The 21,709-nt window shown below is 46.8% G+C and overlaps 1 protein-coding gene across 1 annotated transcript; it reads right to left on the minus strand.

The window, feature by feature from the left end:
* Positions 1–13,355: 13,355 nt before the first annotated feature.
* Positions 13,356–20,740, minus strand: ATP5PO (ATP synthase peripheral stalk subunit OSCP). Its single transcript, XM_086413868.1, has 7 exons — positions 20,683–20,740; positions 19,293–19,343; positions 18,236–18,346; positions 15,926–16,055; positions 15,128–15,240; positions 13,813–13,899; positions 13,356–13,536 (listed from the first exon to the last, which is right to left on the minus strand). The coding sequence occupies exons 1-7, from the start codon at positions 20,716–20,718 to the stop codon at positions 13,423–13,425; spliced, it is 642 nt and encodes a 213-aa protein (XP_086269994.1). The 5' UTR covers positions 20,719–20,740; the 3' UTR covers positions 13,356–13,422.
* Between the last annotated feature and the right edge of the window lie 969 nt (positions 20,741–21,709).

Raw genomic sequence — 21,709 nt, forward strand, 5'->3', positions numbered from 1 at the left:
GGTGTGCAAAGGAAAACTGACAATCCGCGGAGGAAATCTATTACTGTGGTGGGGGAGAGACGCTAGGAGTGGGCAAGCCCCTCGGTTCCAGGGAAGGAGACCTGAGACTCCTTCCCAAAGCCCGCCGTACACAGCCAACCTCTCAGTAACGGAAGGACGCACAGCGTGATGCCAGAATTAGGAGTGTATGACCATGTGCCAAGTTCGGTTTGAGTTTTTTGTTTTTCAAATTGTTAGTGGAGTATAGTTGGTTTACACTGCGGTGTCGGTTTCTGCTGTACAGCAAAGTCAATCATCCATGCATATTCATATGTCCCCTCTTCTCTGGGTTTCCTTCCCATTTAGGTCGCCGCAGAGCTCTGAGTGGAGCTCCTTGTGGTGTGCAGTAGGCTCTCACTAGTCACCCATTTTATCCATGGTAGTGTATAAATACATGTCAGTCCCACTCTCCCAATCTACCGCCCACCCCCCCGCCTCCTTCTCCCTTGGTATCCACCCATCTGTTCTCTATGTCTTTATCACATAAGATCATCGATACTGCTTTTCTAGATGCCGCATATATATGCTAATATATGACACTTGTTTTTCTCTCTCTGACTTCACTCTATCTGACAGTCTCTAGGTCCATCCACATCTCTGCAAACGGCCACAGTTCCGTTCCTTTTTGTGGCTGAGTAATGCCAGTTTGAGTTCTTTCAGTTTTTCTCCTTAAATGCCAGGAGATAGGCTGGTTGACTAGGTAAGAATTGATTTGCTCGTGGCAAGCGTGGATCGTTCTTTGTTTGCATGTTAATGCTCCCATAGTCCCAGTTTGTCGTTTTTTCATGAAATGTTCATTGCATGTTCTCTCAGTCCTGGAGTCTAGCTTTCCTGGGTGAGACGGTGTTCTCCTTGATTGTAGGTCCTTAGAATTTAATTAGGATTGTAGAAATGCATTCTAAAGATAGCACTGGCACTTCCCTGGTGGTTCCAGGGGTTAAGACTGTTCTCCCACTGCTGGGGGTGCAGGTTCCAGCCCTGGTTGGGAAACTAAGATCCTGCGTGCCAAATGGTGTGGCCAAAAAAGAGGAAAAAAAAAAAAAGATAGTGAACTACCCACTTTGCGGGGAACCCAATGTGTCATGTCATCCTTTCCCATAAGAGCTCTGTCATCATTCAAGCAATTTTTAAAATGTATGTGTCGGAAAGGGCAACAAAGTTTACATTTCATACTTTTAAGATACACTTTATTATTTATTTATTAAAGATAGTGTAGACTTTTGTATCAAGAACAACAGACATAAGTATTTTTTGAAACAAGCAGATCTACCCTTTAGTTAGTAACTCTCAGCTGAAGACCTTAGAGACCAAGTTCAACTTCAAGCATGCATTCATTTACCACTTTCCAGCAGCAAGCATGGTTCGGATACTTTAAGTGTATATGTATGTTTCGATGCTGTTAGGAAACCGTTTTAAGTGAAACCTATGAATAGACCTACCAGTCACACTTTCCAATGTCTATACCCAATACAGTTTGTTCAGTGTCTTTATGGAGGATACGTGACTATGGTAGAAAAAGAAGGGTTACCTGTGTGCACGGAGTCATATTGGGTCACCAGAGCAATGCCTTTCTTCCTTCCTTTTCTTCATTGGCTTTCTTTGCGTGTGGATGTTGGGCATCACCATTCATGTAGGGTGGATGTGATGCGCTCAGTGACAAACATCTTGTCGCCTTTTTTTGGTCCACCAGCTCACCCACCCATGCAGAGTCCCATTATCGGAATTAATGTCGCATGAAGAAGCAATATGTGAGTCTTTTCTCCCAGGTGACTGTACTGAGCACCCTTGCGGTGCTCCTCCGGGGCAGCGATTCTGGATGAGTGCCCTTGTACTCACCAGGCTGATTTGTAAGGTGACTGATCCTCCTTACGGATGAGATAGGCTGCCTGTCAGATCCAGCTGTGACTCAGGAATGTGGATGACGCATGGAGTCTCCAGTTCTTTGAGACTAGTCCTTCGCGTCTACCTTTTTGGGCAGCCGGGGCTGTATTTCATAGAGATGAAATGACACCTTCTGTGTCCTAGCTCTTTGCTTTCCACACACAGGGTTTCCCCTGGCCACTCCCTTCTGGCATTGACTCCAGCCCTCCAGACATCCTGAGTTTCTTCCTTCTCTGAGCCACACTGACCTCGTCTAAGCCCAGCAAGGGAACTGCTAACAGAGACGTGCCCTGAGGACAGGAGCCCTTGGGCTGGGCCTCCTTTGTCAACCAGCTCTCCCAGTCCCTCTGGGGCAGGGTCTTTCTGTCAGGCAGGTGGGCAACATGTCTCCTGGAACCAGAGCAGCTGTGACCCTCCCACCAGAGCCTGAGGATGTGGTTCATTCAGATTCAGGGCTGGCCTCAGGCACACACACTCAAACATGCACACACACAGATCTTTCTAGGCTGGGGTATCCAGATGTGCTTGAGAGACTGGGGCCAGGCATCCTACATGTCCCTGACCTCTGAAGGCAGAGGAGAGAGCTATGCTTCCAAGGAATGTTCATGTTAAAAGGGGAATTATTTCTTTTCTTTGCGTTTGGAACAATTTAAGCATGACCTAAGTCTAGGAAGGTAACTCATTTCAGCTGGTTAGTACTATCGAATTTAATGGAGAAAAAATCCATCCAAAAATGAGTAAATTACCACTTGCATTGTCTTGGTGACCTGGTACCCCAAACTCCTGTCTCTCCAGGAGTAGACTGGTGCAAGCATAAAGCCACTGACTACAGCAGAGTGGGGGTGTTCTAGAATCCAGTGGAGCTGGACAACAAAGCAAAGGGAGGGAGTGAAATGCTTCTGGTTTTATCCGGACGGAGACCTGGGAGTCTATTTTAGAGTTTCGCCAGTACTGTGAAAGTGAAAGTCGCTCAGTCATGTCCGACTCTTTGTGACCCCATGGACTGTAGCCCACCAGGCTTCTCTGTCCATGGAATTTTCCAGGCAAGAATACTGGAGTGGGTAGCCATTCCCTTCTCCAGGGGATCTTCCCGACCCAGGGATCGAACCTGGGTCTCCTACACTGCAGCAGATTCTTTACCGCTAGCACCACCTGCCTGTACTTTGAGAAGCAGAAAAAGACTTCTCTCTACTCCAGATGGTTTTTTCCCTCGCTGGTTGGGCTTTTTTGGTTCACAGAAAGGATGTTTCTTTTGTGCATGTAACAGTTTTAAGAATTTCCACTGGGAACAGCAAGTAGATTTTCATTCTATGTCAGTTCATTGTATTTTCCCTTCTTTTTGGGGCTGGAGACGAGCTTTACAGCAGACACTGGCATGTAGAAATGGACCCCTGTGTGCTTTCGCGGTGGCAGGGTCACTTCAGACTTGAGGCTAGTGTGAGCTTAGCGTGGGGTCTGCCTGCTCCAGGTGCCCTTGCTTTACAAGTTCAGAGCCTCCTGCGCAGGAAAGTGAGGCAATGACGACAGAGGAGGCTGGATATTCTTGACTGGCTTTTAGGATTAGGACTTTAATTCTTACCCAGCAGAAGCATGATTGGTGAACTGGGGACATGGTGAAGCCCTCAGATGCTGTGGTCTGAGTCACCCTAAAGGGTATTTGGTTAAACTAAAACTGTCCTCTTTTTGCACCCAGCGGCTTCTCCTGGCTGCAGGGTATGGCTCAGGTCAGCTGCCAAGACTCAGCTGGCAGTGCCCAGAGCCATGTTTTATGGGGGCTGCTTAGTACTGTGTCAGTATGGTTGGGATGTTTATTGCACTTGGAAAGCAGCCATTTCTTTGAGCTAGAGGAAAGGAACATTCTAGAACTTTCACTTCCTCACCCTGCATTGTGTCAGATCCAGGAATATCTTCGTAGGTCTCCAGGCTCAACTAAGGTACATAATCTGCTACCTTTGGGAGCCAAAATCTATTCCTAATAAGCCTGGAAAATTCATCCTGCATGAAAGATAGAAAACTTCTAACAGCACCCTATCTCGGGAGTATTAAAACCCAGATGCCAACAGCTGGCAAGTCTTATCCCTGGGTTGTGACCTCTTGGTAACACTGTCAGTAATGTTAATAATACATTGTTCATTCAGGGAGTCCCCTTTCCTGGGTCTGACCACTATCCAAGGGGCTGGGAGGTGGTGAGGAGGGGGTCTGCCTTTGTGGCTTTCACAACCTCATTGTAGATCTATTTTAAGTCATTTGAATAACACCCAGTGCTTGTAAGAACTCACCTCCACCTCCAAAAATTATTTCAGTGACATGCAGTTTCAATTCGTTCCTGCACTGAAAGGAACCCTCTTTAATCTGGCCTCGGGGAACCAGATAACACCCACAGAATAATTTTTTTTCAACACTATGTGTGGTTGTCAGATTTCAGGGTAAATTTGCCCCTAGTATATGTCAGGGTGTTTTGTGAGTCATTTTTTAAAACGATTTTGTTCTACTTTCTATACCAGCCTATATTGTTGAAATCATCAGAAATGTGTGACTATTTTAGGATTCAAAGCCCACCAAATAAACCTGTTCAGAAGTGGGCATATGTGGTCAGCCTTGAAAATAATCGAGCACTTCTCTCTCTGATATTTACTGAGAACTTACCCAGTAACCAGGGTTTCTTTTTATGCAGTGGAAAGAATGCATATTTTTCTTCTAGGAACTCTGGTTTTGTACTTTTTTCACTGAAAAAGAATAACATTCCTGTGCGGCTGTTTCTAAAGCTATGTTCCTTTGCATTTTCCCTCTCATACTCAAAGCCCTGATTTCCTCCTGTTTCTCAGTCTAAACAGAATAGGGGCCTGGGGCAGAGAGGGTGATGCAGGAACCAGGGGCAGGGGGGATGGTAGCTTTGCCGCGTCTGGTTGAGGAGCTAGCCCCTGCCGTTCTACCCACTGTCACCGCTAGGAGGCGCGCTCCCCGGCGTTGGAAACTAGCCGGTCCCACTGGCGGATCTCAGGCCGTTGGCTCCACCTAGTGCAGCTCCCCGGGCATTGCTGCTGCTGCTGCTGCTGCTAAGTCGCTTCAGTCGTGTCCGACTCTGTGCGACCCCATAGACGGCAGCCCATGCTCTTGTGCAAATCGGAAGGGACTTGCTGGGTCTGAGCAGGGTGGTGGGGGAGGGAGCTTAGCGGCGAGCCTGGGATTCGAAGCCAGCACTCCTGCGGTACTTGGTGACACCTTGCCTTTCTCTGCTCCCGGGGCTGGGGTGATAAGGGGTCCTCAGCCCTTATGCTTTTTCTGCATCTGCTTTGGTGAAGGCCTCTTTGAGATTCAGCCCTGCAGGGGCCTCAGGTGTGAAGTTGGAGGTGTTCTGCCTACTGCTGGGCCGAGCCGCGGTGGGTCCATGGGGAGGAGGCACCCCAACAAGGGGTTGGAGAAGTCAGGTCCCCTCTGCTTAGACTGGATCGCAGAGTTTCTAGGTGGAGACTATAACATTTGGGATTTCAGATGTCAAGGAGCTGAGGGGGGCAATGCAGATCATTGCATGGTGTGTGCGTGTGCGCGTGTGTGTGCTTGCGTGTGCACCAGGGGGAACGAGTGGATATGTGAACAGGTGGGTCTGACTTTTCCTGCAGTCAAGGTCAGGACCCGCTGCAGAATTCGTGGGCTGAGTGCAAAATGAAACGGTGAGGCCCCTTGTTGAGAATTGTGAAGAATTTCAAGGTGATGACAGCAGAGAATGAAACCAGGAGCGGGTCCTCCTAAGCACAGGGTCCCCTGTGACTGCACAGATCATACGCCCACGAAGCCGGCCCTGGTCACTGTCTTTTCAGTTGGTTTCTGAAGCAGGTGGGGCTTCACCTTCTGCTTCTTACTTTGCAAAGTCTCCCTGGCAGGCTGTGGAGAACTGGGCTGGTAACACTTTTCAAAATGTCTGCTTTTAAAAGCACAAATGATCTGGATCAGTCAGAGGTGTAGGACTCAAGCCCCAAGATGACAGATGAACCTGGTCTGTGGGCTCCCAGTCCAGGGCGGGCCACGGGTGCCGAGAGCCCTCCAAGTCCTTACCATTTAACCCACTGATCGGAAATAAAACCCTTCCTTTTAGTCGTCCACTGGGGGCTTTTCTCCTCTTTGCTTTTGGGTCAGGCAGGCTCCTCTAGCCTCTGCCTTCCAAGTGACCATCTGAGTGATGGCAACAAGAAGCAGGGAGCTGGTGGGGGTGGGTGGTGCCCGGTGCCCCTTCCCCGGGGCTGGATGCTGCTCCTCTATCTCCTCTTCCTGGAGAGAGTGAAGCCTGCCCAGGCTGGGTGCTGGGTACACAGGTGTCTGCAGGTACCTGCTACTGAGATGCAGCTACTTCCCAGTTGGGGTGTCTGCCATAGGATCCCGCCTATGAGGGGGCTGACGGGAGGAGAGACCCCACTGTGTGAGTAGCCTCGGGTTCTAGAAGACCAGCTGCCAGGGAGGCAGCTGACACGGGAGTCGCCCCTCCCGCTGTGTGCTGGGTCTTACTTTCTTTCACTAGCACTTTCTAGCGCTTAGCAGGACACTCCAAAACCCTTGCTTGACCTTTGCAAATCAGTTTCACGTCTACCTACACAGAGCAATAATCCTGTCTATGTTTCCTGATTCTGTCTGGGATTATAAAGTTTGCTAAGTAAAAATACTGACAGAAAGTTGAATAGAGATATCAAATTCATCTTGCATGGGTTTGGTTGTGTCATTTTGAATGAAATAACAAATTATAGCTTTGTTTCTACTTGTATTGCAATCATCCGGACTACTGAAAGTTCAGAAAGTGTTTTCTAGAGGCATTTAATTAATATTGTGTCAGTGTTAGTTTTCACGAGTGAACATTTTGTTGTACATTTTACAAATCAACATCTTAAAATGTTGTCTGGTAAATATTCACTATCAGACAGTAGATATTCTAGCAAGATCTTTGGTAACGATATTTATTTTAACACATGCATTTAAAATGTACATTGCCAATAGCCCAAGTGTCTTTAAACTGTAAAACCAACTTCAGATCTTCTTTGCTGAAGCCCAAGCAGGCTGAGATCTGTACCCTTTGGGCCCTTTCTCTACCCTTTCATAGTCCTACCTGGACAGAGAAGTTGGCGATCTCATAATTCATGTCCTGTTGCCTTAGCTACATCAGCGTATATCTTCACATCTATAGGTGGTTAGCATATGTGTAAATACATGTATACAGATGAGAGTCTGCAACAGAATGTCCCGTGTATGATAAGCAGTCCTCAGCTCTTGGTTTTCTGCATTTTATATAGTTTGCAGCTAAGAAAAATGCAGAATTCCACTACGTAAAGTGGAAAAAGTTATGCTCTTTCAATGGTTTGTCCAGAAATCTCTGCCGTAAGTTTATGGGAATGTCTATGACTCAATGTACATATGGTGTGTAAGAGGTGATGCTGTTAAGTGTTGCATAAACTAATGCAGATTCTGTAGTTATAAATAATTAACTTGTTATTGTAAAATGTGATTTGTCATTGAGAGATTATTTTTCTGTATGTATATGAGAGTATTTTAGGAATCTAATTTAAGTGCATAAAACTATAGAAAAAGTTAAAAAACCTATTCCAAGAGTAGAGAGTGCTTAATCAGATTACTTGGGTTCGACCCAACTAAATTTCATATATTAAAAAGAAAACCAGAGTTGCATATGTTAGACATTCAAAGAAGTCATTTTGGAGGGGCAAAGAAAATGTGAAGTTGAATGCAACGGGTGGTGTTATGATAAGATGATGAGTGTCCTCTAGCCATGACCTTGGGTGAGACCCCTGTATTTCATTAAACAGGTAACTTGTTCGGGAAGGTGCTTGTGTCAGGAAGGATAGGAGGCTTGAGAGTCTGGTTCCCATCAGATCTGAGTGATGTGCTCTGGAAGCTTCCATAGGTTCTGGAAGATGGGCCAGGAATCTTGGGTGGAGCAATCGTTCTTCTAGAAAGTTCCGAATGTCCTGACTTCTGGGTCACCCTTTGCAGTTCTCTTTCTGAATAGATTCAATGCATCCCTTTGGTGTTTGCATTTTCCTTTCCTGGAGGCATCCTCACTATCCCCACTGTGGCTCTCCTGTGTTGGGTGAAGGATGAAGTTTGAGGCTTTCTGGGTTAAGCTGTTCCTGGCACACAGGACAGGCAGCACAGAGCAGCCTTCTAGCTGCTTGTGTCCATGATGGAGACCTCAAAGCAAGAGGCCTTCCTCTTTGCCCTGTCCCAGAAAAGGGTCAGAGGTCCAGGCTGCTTCTTGGGCACAGACTTCGTATCCTTTGCCACCGGAAATGTCCCCACAGGCCACCTAAGGATGGATACAACGCAAAATCCTATGAAACTCAAGATGCAAACCCCCGAGAGGTGCGTTTAGAGGTCCTTTCAGGAGGAGGCAACCCTGTCAGGTCAGCCTCCCTCGTCAGGCTGCGAACGATGGAGCGGTGAAAAAGGCCATGTTCCTGGTGAGCCGCGGGTGTTGCATACAGATCGCTGTGTGTGGGACGCTGAGGGCCCTGGCTTGAAAGGACGTATAGGGAATGCGTGCCTTAGGTTTTCAACATTTCTTTCAATGAGCTGTATGCTTCCCAATGCTGTCAACCAACAGTCCAAGTCCTTTTTTGATACACCTCAAATTGGCAAATGCTGGCGTGTAAGTGACCTCCTGGAATTCAGGGTTCAGGGGGCGCAGGGAGCTGTGATTTCTGGGAGCTTCGTGGAATCTGTTATCATAGGAGTGATCTGAAAATCACCTTGAGGAACTGTCTGGGTGGATGTGAGTGACTTCTTTTCCAAACATGGAGCTGTTTAGGGACCTCTTTGTCCAAGGTGGCCTGGGAAGGCCATCTAAAGCTAGCCAGCAGAAGTGGATAAGCTCCTATCGACCCACCCAGAGTAAGTCCTGACCTCCTTCCTTGGCACCAAGTCCTCATGGCTGGTGTGGCAAGAGGGCTATACGTGGAGATGAGTCAGCCAGTCAACCATCCCTTGGGTCCTGCTTGTTCCAATAAAGTCTGGGGTCAAGAAAAGCCAGAGAACATGGCGTCCTGCTCAGCAGTGACCATTCCAGTTAGCCTTCACCTATTTAGAGAAGAATGTATCGGTCCTGACACGAGTCCCTTGTGTTTCCAGCAGCAGATGGGTCACAGTGTTGGGGGCATGTTGCTCCCCTCACAGCCCTGCCCGGGGGGTGGGATGAGCCACTCCACCTCCCCGACGGACACCCTGTTAACTGTAATATACTTCTGTTGCCAAATAACGGTATTGTTTAATTTCCCATCAAAGGGAGACTATATTGTTTGGTGTGTAATGTCAATGGAGTTCCAAAAATTACTAGACACTATTATAAATTGTAGAATTCTGTATTTGTTTGATGAAGCAGGGCCAAGACATTAGGTTTCTTTTCTGTTTAAAAGAAGCTGAGGTTAGGTTTGCTCTCTGAGCATTCCTTTGGCACCTTATTATGTAAGAAATGTTAAATTTGACTGATCAAGATTATGGTAACTGAGTGTTGTTTTCTTTAAACCAGTAGCAACATCAATACAGATGGATATTTCTGTGTATCTGGAATCTAAAAGAACAATCTCTTCCAAACAATTCTTTGGTCATTTTGACCTGTACGGTTTAAATTCACATAGTTCATGAATAAAAGGAGAAAAACCAACCTTGTTACAATGGATTGCTTTGGGTTCTTTCTGCCCCTCTTCCTTTCTGAGCAGACTGTTTGGTTGTTCAGTTGTTAAGTCGTGTCCAACTCTTGGTGACCCCATGGACTGTGGCCTGCCAGGCTCCTTTGTCCATGGGATTCTCCAGGCAAGAATGGAGTGGGTTGCCATTTCCTTCTCCACTATACAGCTGTATCTGTCATCTATCTGTTTTTGAACATCTTGATTTTTAAGAACTGCATAGTATCCCATTGCTTGAATATATTCCAGTTTACCCTAAGTTTTAAAAAGAATCCTGAATGGTTGTGTGTTGAGGCTGCTTTAAAATTTTTATCTAGATTTAAAAAAAGTGCCATGAAGACTGTCACTGTACACAGATCTCTAGGTTCATCTCTGATAAGCACACAAGGTAGTGTTTGAAGCATTTCGTCACTTCCCTCCCCCCGTTTCTATGTGCTTAATCAACAAGGAGTTTGTTGAGTTGGATTCTGGATTGGGCAGTATTACCGGCAGAGATATTTCATCAGCTGTTACACGTCTTCAAAGCTTGTGGTCTGCCTCGGGTGTGCGGTGTGCAACCCCTGTCAGGAGGCAAGCCGGAAGGAAGGCAGATGGTCTTGGGGAACCAGCAGTGTTGGCTGCGTTACAGGCGCAGCTGCTGAGCCCTTAGAGACCACCCTCCCGTGGCGTCAGTGGGAGGTTTCTTCTCCCTCCTGTTAATAGCCCAGAGGTCCGAGGTCTGGCCTGGCAGGGCCTTGCGATCATTTGACTTTTACCTTGAAGTAAAGAGGTAAAAGCTGCACTTTCCACTGCGTCCACATCTAGTGAGAGGGAAAGGGAACTGCGAGCCCGGTCCTCGTGAGGCCAGTTGGGAAGGGACACTTTTCCTCTCTTTTCATCTGCCGGAACTTAGTAGCTCCAGCACCAGGAATCGCCAGGGAAGTTGGCAAATGTCCGCAGCTAGGTGGCTGGATCCTGGGGCCACAGGCCAGCCTGAGCCCTCCTGGCTCCTGGGAGAGGACGGAGAGGCCTGCAGTGGTGTCTCTGTCCATTGCACGTGCTGACGGTGGAGCTGCTTTGCCAGGAGGAAGTTCGTTTCAGCACTGTGATAGCCAGGAGGGTGACGTCACGTCAGGTGGAGGCACACTGGTCCCTGCCCAAGGTGCAGGGGGTGGCCTCGGGCCCCTCAGTGCCCTGAGGACTTCCTAGATGGCACAGCCCTGCCTCTGCCCATGACGGGTGGCTCTGGGAAGGGAATCTGTTCGCTGTCCAAACACTTGGAGGTGACCAAGGAATGGGCACCTGAGGCGGCTGCTGTCCGGACAGCGCTCTTCCCTCTGAGGCCAGTAGGAGGGCAAGCTCAGGGAAGAGCTGGCCTGGCTTAAAGGGCGAATCAAGAGTGTCTAAGGGACCAAGTGCGAGGGGCCCAGAGAGTCACCTGAGCTCAGTGTTGCCTGCTGGCTCCAGTGCGGGTGCACCACGTGCCAGGGAGTGGCCAGGGGCAAGCAGGAACAAACACAATACAGGGGAGGCTGGGGGCGGGGGCCCTGAGCAAACCTCCATTTCTTCCCTCACTTGCAGAGTGAGGTCTGTCTCGCTCGTGTCTGATTCTTGGCGATCTCCATGGACTGTAGCCCACCAGGTTCCTGTCCGTGGGATTCTCCAGGCAAGAATACTGGAGTGGATTGCCATTTCCTTCTCCAGGGGATCTTCCCAACACAGGAATCAAACGTGCATCTCCTGGCTTGCAGGCAGATTCTTTCCTGTCTGAGCCATCTGAAGCTTAAATATTTAAGATGTAACATGAAGCAGTCTTGGAAACCACAGAGCAGCCTTCAGTTTGCGGGTATTAGGTCCAAATTAAGGGCATTTTACTGGGGAGCTTTTCCTAGGGGACTGATCGAGTCAGTCACCCTAATGGTCTATTAGAAACCAGGATTTCTGAACAGGTTTTCTGAACAGGATTTCTGAACATCCTTGAAGATGGGAGATTTTGCAGGCGATTCTAGATGGACTTGGTCTAGTGCCTACCTCCTGTCAGGTGCTGTGTGAAGCCAGTCAGGCAATCCCTGGGGTCAGATGGCCCAAAATCAGAGGCTGTCAGGCCAGGGACCAACACCCTTCACCGACATCTTTACATCTGGGAGACCCAGTACTGAACTCGTCATGACCTCGCTTCACTCTTGCAGCAGTTACTCACCAAGTGGATGTTACAGCTTCTTCCACGTACGGGGTGGAAGTTGATCCCCAAAAGCAGGAGGCTTTAGGGATTTAAACAGCAGAGGCCTGCATGTGCACCCCCAGACGGCTCTAAGACGCGTCCTTAACCCTCACGCCTACTGCTGCAGAGCAGAACAGTCTAGTCAGGGGGCGCACTGTGGGTGCACGTCATATCCCCTTATGGAACCTCCTGCTGAACGGTTCTAGAGTGCTTGTTACTCCTGGTGAGGTCACTTTCAGTCTGGGAGAAACACGGAGAAAGGCTTATTGTGGCCACAAGCCTTCTAGTCCCGTCAGGATGTCCTATGACCTGACATGCGGTGGCTTAGTATGCATCAGGTTGTCTCTTGAGATGTTATCTTCTGGCAATTTCAGGGTGACTGTTAACCCTCAGAGAAGCAGGAAAGTTTGCTGTGTGCTTGGCTCCCCCAACCTGGCTGGGAAGGCCTTAACTTGCAGAACCAATCGGATGGTCAAGAATCTGCCTGCAATGCCGGAGACCTGGGTTCAATCCTGGGTGGGGGAGATGCCCTGGAGGAGGAAATGGCAACCCACTCCAGGATTCTTGCCTGGAGAACTGCATGGACTGAGGAGCCTGGTGGGTTACAGTCCATGGGGTCACAAACAGTCGGACATGACTGAGCGACTCACACACACACAACGGGCAGAAGCTCGACCCAAGAGCAGTGACTTCTAACCATCAGTGTACTGGAACTGGTGTGCCCAAGAGGGGAAACGTCCTGACTCTGTCCTGGGCTGACATTCCCGGGCATCCTTGGTTCAGAGGACACTCCAAGGGCTGTGGCGCCCGGCGAGCTGAGAAACCTGCCGCCTGCTGAGTGCACGGCTCTCACCTGGACCTCTGCCCCAGTGATAGCAGTCACTGCTTTTAATTAGATTCTCTCGATTCCAGAAGAGACATGTGTTTTTGGCCAGAATCTCTCTGGAAGCTTTTATAGACATCACCGCCTCTGAACTTAGAATTACACGGAGAGTGGAGTGGAGGACGGATCACTTTCGGCTCGTCAGAACGCACAGGCTGGACATATGAACCTGTCAGAATACTCGGGTGAGCACAAACCGGCCCTGTTTGGACGGCTAAGCAGCCCAGGCACGTGGCAGGCACGTGGCCTCGGGAGCACGGCCGAGGGGCTCGGCCCACATGCTGCAGAGGCTGTGAGCAGCACAAAGTGGCAGAGCAGGAGCAGCGGCCGGCGTCTGACCAGCGTGGGCTGAGGCCACTTCCAGTTCTGAATCAAGATGAAACCAACAGCTGAAAAACTCAAGACATGACGACCTTAACTTCACCTGCAGGCTCAGCCCCTGCCCAGGCTCTGGACTCAGAGACAAAGGGATGAGGTAAGACACGTGAAGAACTTAATAGCGCCTGCTATGAAGGCTATTTTCCCCTAAGGGATATATAAGCATCCAATTTCTAAGAACAATCGACAAAAACTAAATTTCAAAGGGCATTTTAACCTTTAAGGGGATCCTGAGAGAAAGATAAAAACTAAGGCTCCCTGCACTTCCGCTTTAAAAGGCAGTAAACACAGTGTGCCCTGTTCAGGAAGTGTTTATTGTTGCTCCAAGTTTAAGAATTCTCACTTTTAGAAAATCAACACTTTTACAGAATCTCCCGCATTGCTCTGCTCAGCTTCTGAATCTTGGTTTTTGCAGACATATCAACGTATTTCTCTCCAATACGGACAATCATTCCACCCATGATCGACGGATCAATCTAGGAAAGAAAATAGGTTGGAAATGTGAAAATACGCTGACATTTCATTAATGAAAAAGAAGATAAAAAAAAGTGCTCTGAAAAGTCTATTGTAACATGTAATAATTACATCTGGAAAAAGAAGTCAAATTGTGAATGGATTCAGTAATAGTCTATTTTGAAAATAAACATAAAGGTTCTACTATAGGCAGTTTTACATAATCTGCTCTCACTTTCCAGTCCATTTTAAGTGCCAAACAACCTCAGGAAATGTACTGTACACAATTAAAAACCTACCTTAACTTCCAATTTCAAAACCTGGCCTTTACTTAGGAAGCTCTTCAGGACCGTTTTCAATTCAGTCAGAGTGGCTTCATCTAAAGCCTAAAAAAGGACAAAACATCCTTAAATTCAGGTAAAGTAAAACAAGTTACTACAGTAGAAGGAGAGAAAAATCTCCCTCTGGGAACATTTCACCAAGACAGGCTGTGTGAATTCCTGTGCTCGGTATCTGGGGACCCACTCTGGAGGCGCACCCCAAGAGGCACTCATCGGCGCTGGTCTCGGGCGTGTGAAAGCCCGCCTCACAGGAGCACCATTGGTTACGCTCTTGGAGAGTCAGAATCTCTGAAGCACTACAAACACTCATCTAGGTAAGATCAGGTGCTGCATACCCCAAGTAACTCTACCATGCTTGGTAGGTAACTAAGCCCAACAGACTGTTCTCCTACAATGAACTACAGTGCAAAGAGAATACAAGGGAAATACAACGTACTCCACTGTGCACTGGACAACAATGAAACTCATTCCAGCGAGGCAGTGCCACGTAAGGAGCAGGGACTACTAGAAGACAGGACTGTGGTTCAAATCCCAGCTCCACCTTCTGTGACCTCCAGCAAGCAACTTACTTTCCCTGCGCTTTGGTTTCCTCATTAGTAAAATAAGGGTAACAATACTTGTGCTTCACGCAGACCTTTGACATTAAGTAAAAAAATTATAAAGTGCCCAGCACATTGTATTTCAATAAATGGTGACTATTATTATACTCTACTTCAGCAAGTCCATAAGACCAATGGGGCCCGTGCGCCTTATACTTTCTGCTTCATCACCACAAAAGATGAACAGATTACATTTGAGTAAACTACTGAGCATGATGTTTAAAAAATAATTCAAACCTGTACTGGAATATAAACCAGTATTTCCTGACACATTTTAACCCAACCTGCAGTCTTCACGAATAACCGCTGAATAGGGAAGCACCAGGGAGACACCTGCCGGGCCTTGTAAAGCAGAGGTTCACAGAAGGGAAGTGAAGTTGCTCAGCTGTGTCCGGCTCTTTGTGACCCCACGGACTGTAGCCGATCAGACTCCTCTGTCCATGGGATTTTTCAGGAAAGAATACTGGAGTGGGTTGCCATGTTCACAGAAGCTGGTATAAATGAAGAGACCTCCCAACTGACAGTTCAGTTCAGTTGCTCAGTTGTGTCTGACTCTCTGCAACCCCATGGACTGCAGCATGCCAGGCTCCCCGATTTCTTGATTTTAGCCTTTTTCTTTTTGTTCTACAAAATGGAAAGTCAAGACAATGCAGTGGCAACAACTCATTACTTACAGATGCAGTGGTAACTGTGCATGGTACTTCTCCACGGTGGACACTCATCATGGTAGAAAATGCGGAAATCACCGCAGGGGTATTATTCAAGCGACCATTTTCAGCAAGCAAATCTGGGAAAGTGAACATTTTTCACTTAAGTCATATTCATGAAGCAGTATATTCACCTCAAACGCAAACTGACATGGCCTTAAAATACTATATTCAATGTCAGTTAAGGATGTGGATGGAGAAGCTGCAACCTGTTATCTAAAAAGAATATTCAATTTTTTTTTTTTTTAAAAGAATGCACCAACGAGGACTTAAATGTGTAAAGGGGTGTGTCTCTTAAACGAATCTGCAATAGATTTCTTCATCACAGCTTGAAATCTGATTTTCAGGTTTATCCCATGAATCCCCAAATTAACATACTTATATTCACTACACATTTTCTTTGGATTCTGAGTGATCAAGGGATTTGAAAAACAATTAAAATGTACCAAAGAACGCAAATATCTTTAAGGACAGAGACGCAGCCACTGGCTGTAAACCACTTTCTCGGCAGGGATCCCACTGGCCTCCTCCAAGGGGTGAAACTACGCATTGAGACACTCCTGCATCTTAACGTCCTTCCGACAGTGCTCCTCAAACTGCATGTGCAAGCGACTCACTCGGGGGCCAGTGAAGATGCAGATTCTGGTTTAGCAGGTTCGGGTAATGAGACTCTGCACTGCCAAAGGCTGGTGGTGTTCCTGGTCCAGGGATCACAGTTTCAGGAGCAGAATTTTCAGAGACTTCAAAAAAAGAGCTAATACTTACTGATCAGGTTGGACGTGAGAGGAGAGAACTTCTCCTTTGCCGTCATGTCACTTAGGCTTTTCACTTTAACTGAACGCTTTACATAGGGATTCAAAAGAGAAGCAGCCATTTTGGGTTCCTTCAAGATTTGCTAAAAGGACCAAAAATAATCTTAGACTCTAGAACATAAATGATGCCAGCTGCTGTACACACGCTTTCTGATGAATCATGCATTTCATGAATAAAATTAGAAAAGTTTAGTCAAATAAATTTTTGCCTTTAAGAATGCACCACAGATGATTTTACACAGGATATGGTATTGTGTGAAAATATTTAAAACCATTCTAATGAAGTTGATTTTTGCTTTTCAAGAGAGATTATTTTTAAAAAACTAAGCAGCCATGAGACTGGATCTGTGGCATACTGTAATGTATCTACTGTGGGTATTACTCTGATTTTTCCCTGCTAAGAGGGTGCAGTGATGCCCACACACAACGCAGACCTAACGAGACGCACTGAGTGCAGGCGGCCCCTTGGCCTTTCCCTCGGGGGCCTCTCCCTCTAAGGCTGATCCGGATTCCGGCCAGCTGCCCAGAGCTCGGGAAAACCAACCCACTGCTGGGTGGGAGCTCTGGTGCTTTTCCTGGGAGGAAAAACGGCCAAAAAATTCAGAGTGCCAAGACCACAAGAGAGACCACTCTGTCTCCACGACCACAAGAGAGACGACTCTGTCGCCGTCCCACTACATCACAAACGTCAAGTCCGGGACCACGGGCAGCTTCCAGCACTCTGCTCCCCTCAGCGTCAAGCCAGAGCTCCAGCAAACCAACTGCTGTTTCCATGTGGGTATCTCTTGGTCACACACCTCCACTGACCTTTCGATCAACCCCTCTCCTGGGCTCCTGGACAATTTCTGCCTCTGATTCTAGCTACGTGCCTACATTGCCATCTAATGTTAAAACTTCAACTCGAGTGACCCCCCCAAAACAAGGTTTTCCCATACACACTGCTGGCTTATACGACGACAAGCATTCTGGAACTGGAGCCATCCCAGCTTCAGGTCTCTAACCATTTCTGCTGCATCATCCACGGACCGTTAGCGACACCCTGGCAGCATCACGTTTTCCTCCTGGCGCCAAAAAATGGCTGATTTTGTTTCATAAAGAGTCTTAAGGTTGCCGCCTTTGTATGTCTCCACAGCTTAACGGACTTCAGTTTTAATTAAACCCTATTCTAAGGCCCACAAGCCAGGTGCTATCTTGCTTGTGAACATCACAGGTTTACGAGGGGTGTGCATGACAGCAGAGGGCAGGAACCATCACCTCCCCAAAAGCCTGTGCGACCCTGTAGACTCCAGCTACCCCAGCCCAGAAGCATCTCCAAGTCAGGCTGCTGCGTCTGTGAACATCCTAACAGGTGAGGGTACCAGCGAAGATCAAGCACACTGGATAACTGGACAGAGGGAGGGATACAGAGCTAGAGTTACTGAGCATTAGGACAAAGGCTCCCACAAAAGCTCAAAATGAAAAAATGCACAAAACGCCTAAGTGTTGTTCTATACAGCTAGTCTGTGAGGGTTTTCCCCTTCTAAGATTAAAAACACAAAAACAAACTCTAGGTGGTGACTAGAAAGTAAAAGAAGGGGAAGCAACAAAATCTGGAGCGACTTGTTAACTATCAGACGACTCAGGGAACCTGCAGTGGCGATCCTCCTGTTTAAGCCACACTGCAGGCTCCTGTTAACTCAGTTCATGTACTCTTCATGTTTACAAAAAAATACAAATCAGCTTCCCCCGCAGTCTCCTGGTCTTCCTCCGTCGTTCTGTCATCGTCCTGCAGCTCGGGCACCTTCACTAATGTGCGGTCCAGTGGGCTCTGCTCACTTTCCCTCACATCTTGGGAATAAAATGACAACTGACGCTGAGGAAAAGACTTCAGAAGGGAAATAAATTCCCAGCAAAACAAGGTCATAATATATCCTGAAGCCTACTTTGGAAATACCGAGTAGTACAAGCATAAATGCTCAAGGTAATTTTTAACCCTCCTTTGAAATGGCAGTTGTTTCTTAAAATTTAGATTTTCTATTTCTTCTCTTGAGCCCCAAATCTCGGTTCCTAACATTAACATTCTTACATATACCTATTATAAATAGGTTCAGAACAATTTTACCCAGTATTATAACTATCAACATGGTTACAGGAAATGTTTTCTTCTTTCCCTTTTTTTGCAATTCTTTTTCTCTTAGGATATACTTCATTAAGGATGCACAGTCAAAGATCTAAGGAAAAAACATACAATGAGAACTTAACAATGAACAGGAAAGCTACTTACTCCTACTCGCAACAACTCCTTCTCTACTTGCTCCAGTTTATTCTGTTTAGATGCAGCGGAATACAGAGCTGTGGCGTAGCGGCCTTCGATGCCATATATCAGAACAGGTGGCTTTAAACAACGGTGGAGTAAGGCAAGAAGAGAAAAGGAAAATCAGTTAAGACCATATCATGGTATCAAGAGCAGAAATATTTATAATTTTAAAATTATTGTAAAATGCTACTCTGAATGACAATTCTCAAACAAGTAAGGGATGTTTCCTTGGCCATGTCACTCCATCTATGAGCTTTCAATTCCTCTTCTTAAAATGAGGGGCTTAGAAAACATGGTGTCTAAAGTCCCTTTCCATTCTACAGAAAATTCAACCGTGCTAATTTTGAGATAAACTTAGGATTCCTTCGAATCCAGTAACTACTTAGTTCCAAGTTTAGGCGGTGTTAAACACTGATAGAAGGCAGTTTTGAACACGTTAGAGCCGGAAAACAGGTGTTTATGAGACACATACAAGCACAGTTTTATACATTTCATAGCAATACTGCAGATTTCCCTTAGAGTATCTCCATAAATGTTCAGTTTAATGGAGCCCTTTAGCAATTTACTAAGTGCCTGATGCTTGAATTATTTTTTACAGTGAACCACAGGCTTTTTAAACCACAGTATCATCAATGTATGACTACATATGCTTAGTGGTACTGTGTGATTGTACTGGAAAAGCTTAGGTTTTTAATGAGCAAGATTTAGTTTCTGTCCAGCTCAGAGATTAAGCTGAATAACCCCTCCTCTTTTGTAAAATGGGAAGACCAGCTACCTCCCATCACTGTTACTGTGTTTTAAGAAATTCTCCAACTTAAAAGGTTTTTTCGTGGGCCTGGTCTATGACAGGCATTCAACACTATCCTGTTCCCTAGCTCCGCTACTCCCCAGCATGTCTGGGGAACCACAAATCATGCAGAAAGATTTAAGTGTTAACTGTACAAAATCCATGCCTAAATGTATTGTTGTCTGAAACCACATACATTTATTTGCTTTACAATTACAGAAAAATAAGCTGACATACCCTCACAAGCTTGGCAAATGGCCTGACCACAGATGTACTGAAGCATCGCACCTTTAACACAAAAACAGAAAGACTGAATGAGGTTACTGATAGTAAAAAATAGTAAATGGTTCACTTCTTGTGTTTCCTTATATCAACACATAGATTTTATGAGGCTAAGCTGCTCTTCTTCACCCAGGAGTAAATTTCCCCACTGAAGAGTCATTACAGGCCGCACGGGAAAACTGCCTTCCCACTGTGAGGCTGGCTCACGAGTAAGGGAGAGGAAACACTAAATTTGAGAAACATTTAGTTGCTCAGTTGTGTGTGACTCTTCTCCAACCCCATGGACTGCGGCCCACCAGGCTCCTCTGTCCCTGGGATTCCCCCGCTGTGAGAATACTGGAGTGGGTAGCCACTCCCTTTTCCAGGGGATCTTCCCCACCCAGGGATGGAACCCATGTCTCCTGTATTGGCAGGCAGGTTCTTTACCACTGAGCCACCAGGGAAGCCCAAGTTTCAGAAGTCAGTCTTAAAAAAAAAAAATTGACAAGATTTCCAGCATTTATGTTACCATCGTGGAGCACGATTCCAGTAACAAGTGGGACGATTCCAGGCATTATCTGCGAGAGAGGTACCTTCTTAAGACTCCAAAAGCTATCTGAAGATAAAGATGAATTCTCCAGCTTGTTTCCTACCAAGATACTAACCTTGATATTGTTGAAATGGTATCTTGTCTATCAAGAGTTGGAATCCAGAGTTTAAAAAGCACCCGCAAGGGTATAGGTCACCTTCAAATAATTCCACCTTCAAATAATTCCAGAGTGTACTATACAGCTGAGAGGGCTAAAAGACTTTATATAACACTTAGGGAAAATTTACGGAAGGTACAAGGTGTTATAATATATATATAAAGCATCGTATAACATAAAGAGCACAAATTTTTCTGTGACTCTGTGGTTCGAATCTCAGTTCTACCCTTACTTAGTCAAAAACCAGTCATGTAAACTTTCCAACCTCATTTTCTTCATAAAAATGTGAAACACGTTTTACAAATACTCTTTAGGATTACTGTTGACCCAGTAATACTAGCAGTCGTTTAATCACAACAACAAAGATAGATCCCCCTTCTCCTGGGTCTCTCAACCAGCTCCTTCCCGGGGCTGTGCTCAGAGGACGCCAAGGTTAGAAACGAGCGTGCAGCGTCCACTGTGTCCCGCGCGCATCCCGTGGAAAGGAGGGGTGGGGGGAAACAGGGCCGCCCAGCGTTGCCCCCACTCTCCCGACCGCACGACCTTGAACGGCCGCTACGCTCCCCAGGTGTGGCCTGGAACCGTGGGGCTTGGGGGTCCAGTGCTGGTCACTCCGGGAGGGCTCTTCCCGCTGGCTTTCAGGACCTCCGTCCTCTCACCTGCTGGGACAGCCCGGACACTGCTAGCGCGGCCATCTTCTCCTGGCAGCTGTAGGTCAAACCCGAGTCGGCGAGAGAGACAGAGAGCGCACGCGTGCGTCAGCGTAGCCGCTCGGCCTGCTGGGAAATGTAGGCGTAGGTCGTCAGGCCGCATGCCCGGGGTCTCCCTCAGGCTGGGAGTTGTAGTCCTCAGAAGCGAGTGGTCCTCAGAGCTGGTGGGGGTGGAGGCTAGAGGGCTCGGAGAGCATCTGGAAATGAGATTGTTGAGTTACTTACTGGCCCTTAGTGTAGAATAGAGTTATTGCCCCTAGTTTTAACTTTCCATTTGGATAAGTAGGGTGGCATTTGTTGTGTTTCACATTCATCACTAGCACAATTAGCATGTTTACTCTTTCTTCCTACCGCGCCAAAGTGTGTATCAAGTGCAGGTCCTTGCACTCTGTATATGCTGTATATGCAGCTTTGCAGCTCAAGCCGCGGACCCTAATACTCGGACCGTGACTGCTTCTGCTGACCGCCATCCCCAGTCCACCCCATCTTCCTGAGTACAACATTGACCCCCTTGGTTTGTGCGGACGCGTGAGGTTCTGGTGATTAAATACTTCCTTCTGGGTAGGGCAGAGTAATTAGCTGAGAAGCAGACCTAAAAATAGAACTGGTGTTTGAGTAAAGTGTGACATTGAAACTGAGAATCCAACACTAGCTTTGGCTAGTTTCTCTGCATTCATAAAAACAACCTATTTTCAACCCATTTCCCCCATAAAAAGAACACTAGTTTTTTAAACTTATTTTTAAAATTAATTAATTTATTTTATTTGGAGGCTAATTACTTTACAATATTGTGGTGGTTTTGCCCTACATTAACATGAATCAGCCATAGGTGTACATGTGTCCCCCATCCCGAACCCCCCCTCCCACCACCCTCCCCATCCCATCCCTCTGGATTGTCCCAGTGCACTGGCTTTGAGTGCCCTGTTTCATGCATCGAACTTGGACTTGTCATTTTTCTTTTCTGTAAGGAAGAGAG

This window comes from Bos grunniens, chromosome 1 (assembly GCF_055505025.1).
Source record: "Bos grunniens cultivar Pamir isolate PY7600 chromosome 1, Bosgru_T2T1.0, whole genome shotgun sequence".
Lineage (NCBI taxonomy): Eukaryota > Metazoa > Chordata > Mammalia > Artiodactyla > Bovidae > Bos > Bos grunniens.

Excerpts from the sequence above, each read along its gene's own strand:
- ATP5PO (XM_086413868.1), bottom strand. The coding sequence starts at position 20,718 with ATGGCCGCGCTAGCAGTGTCCGGGCTGTCCCAGCAG. Across the intron at positions 19,344-20,682 it reads TGTCCGGGCTGTCCCAGCAG|GTGCGATGCTTCAGTACATC; the intron begins GTGAGAGGACGG and ends TTTGTGTTAAAG. Across the intron at positions 13,900-15,127 it reads GCACAGTTACCACTGCATCT|GCTTTAGATGAAGCCACTCT; the intron begins GTAAGTAATGAG and ends GTCCTTTTTTAG.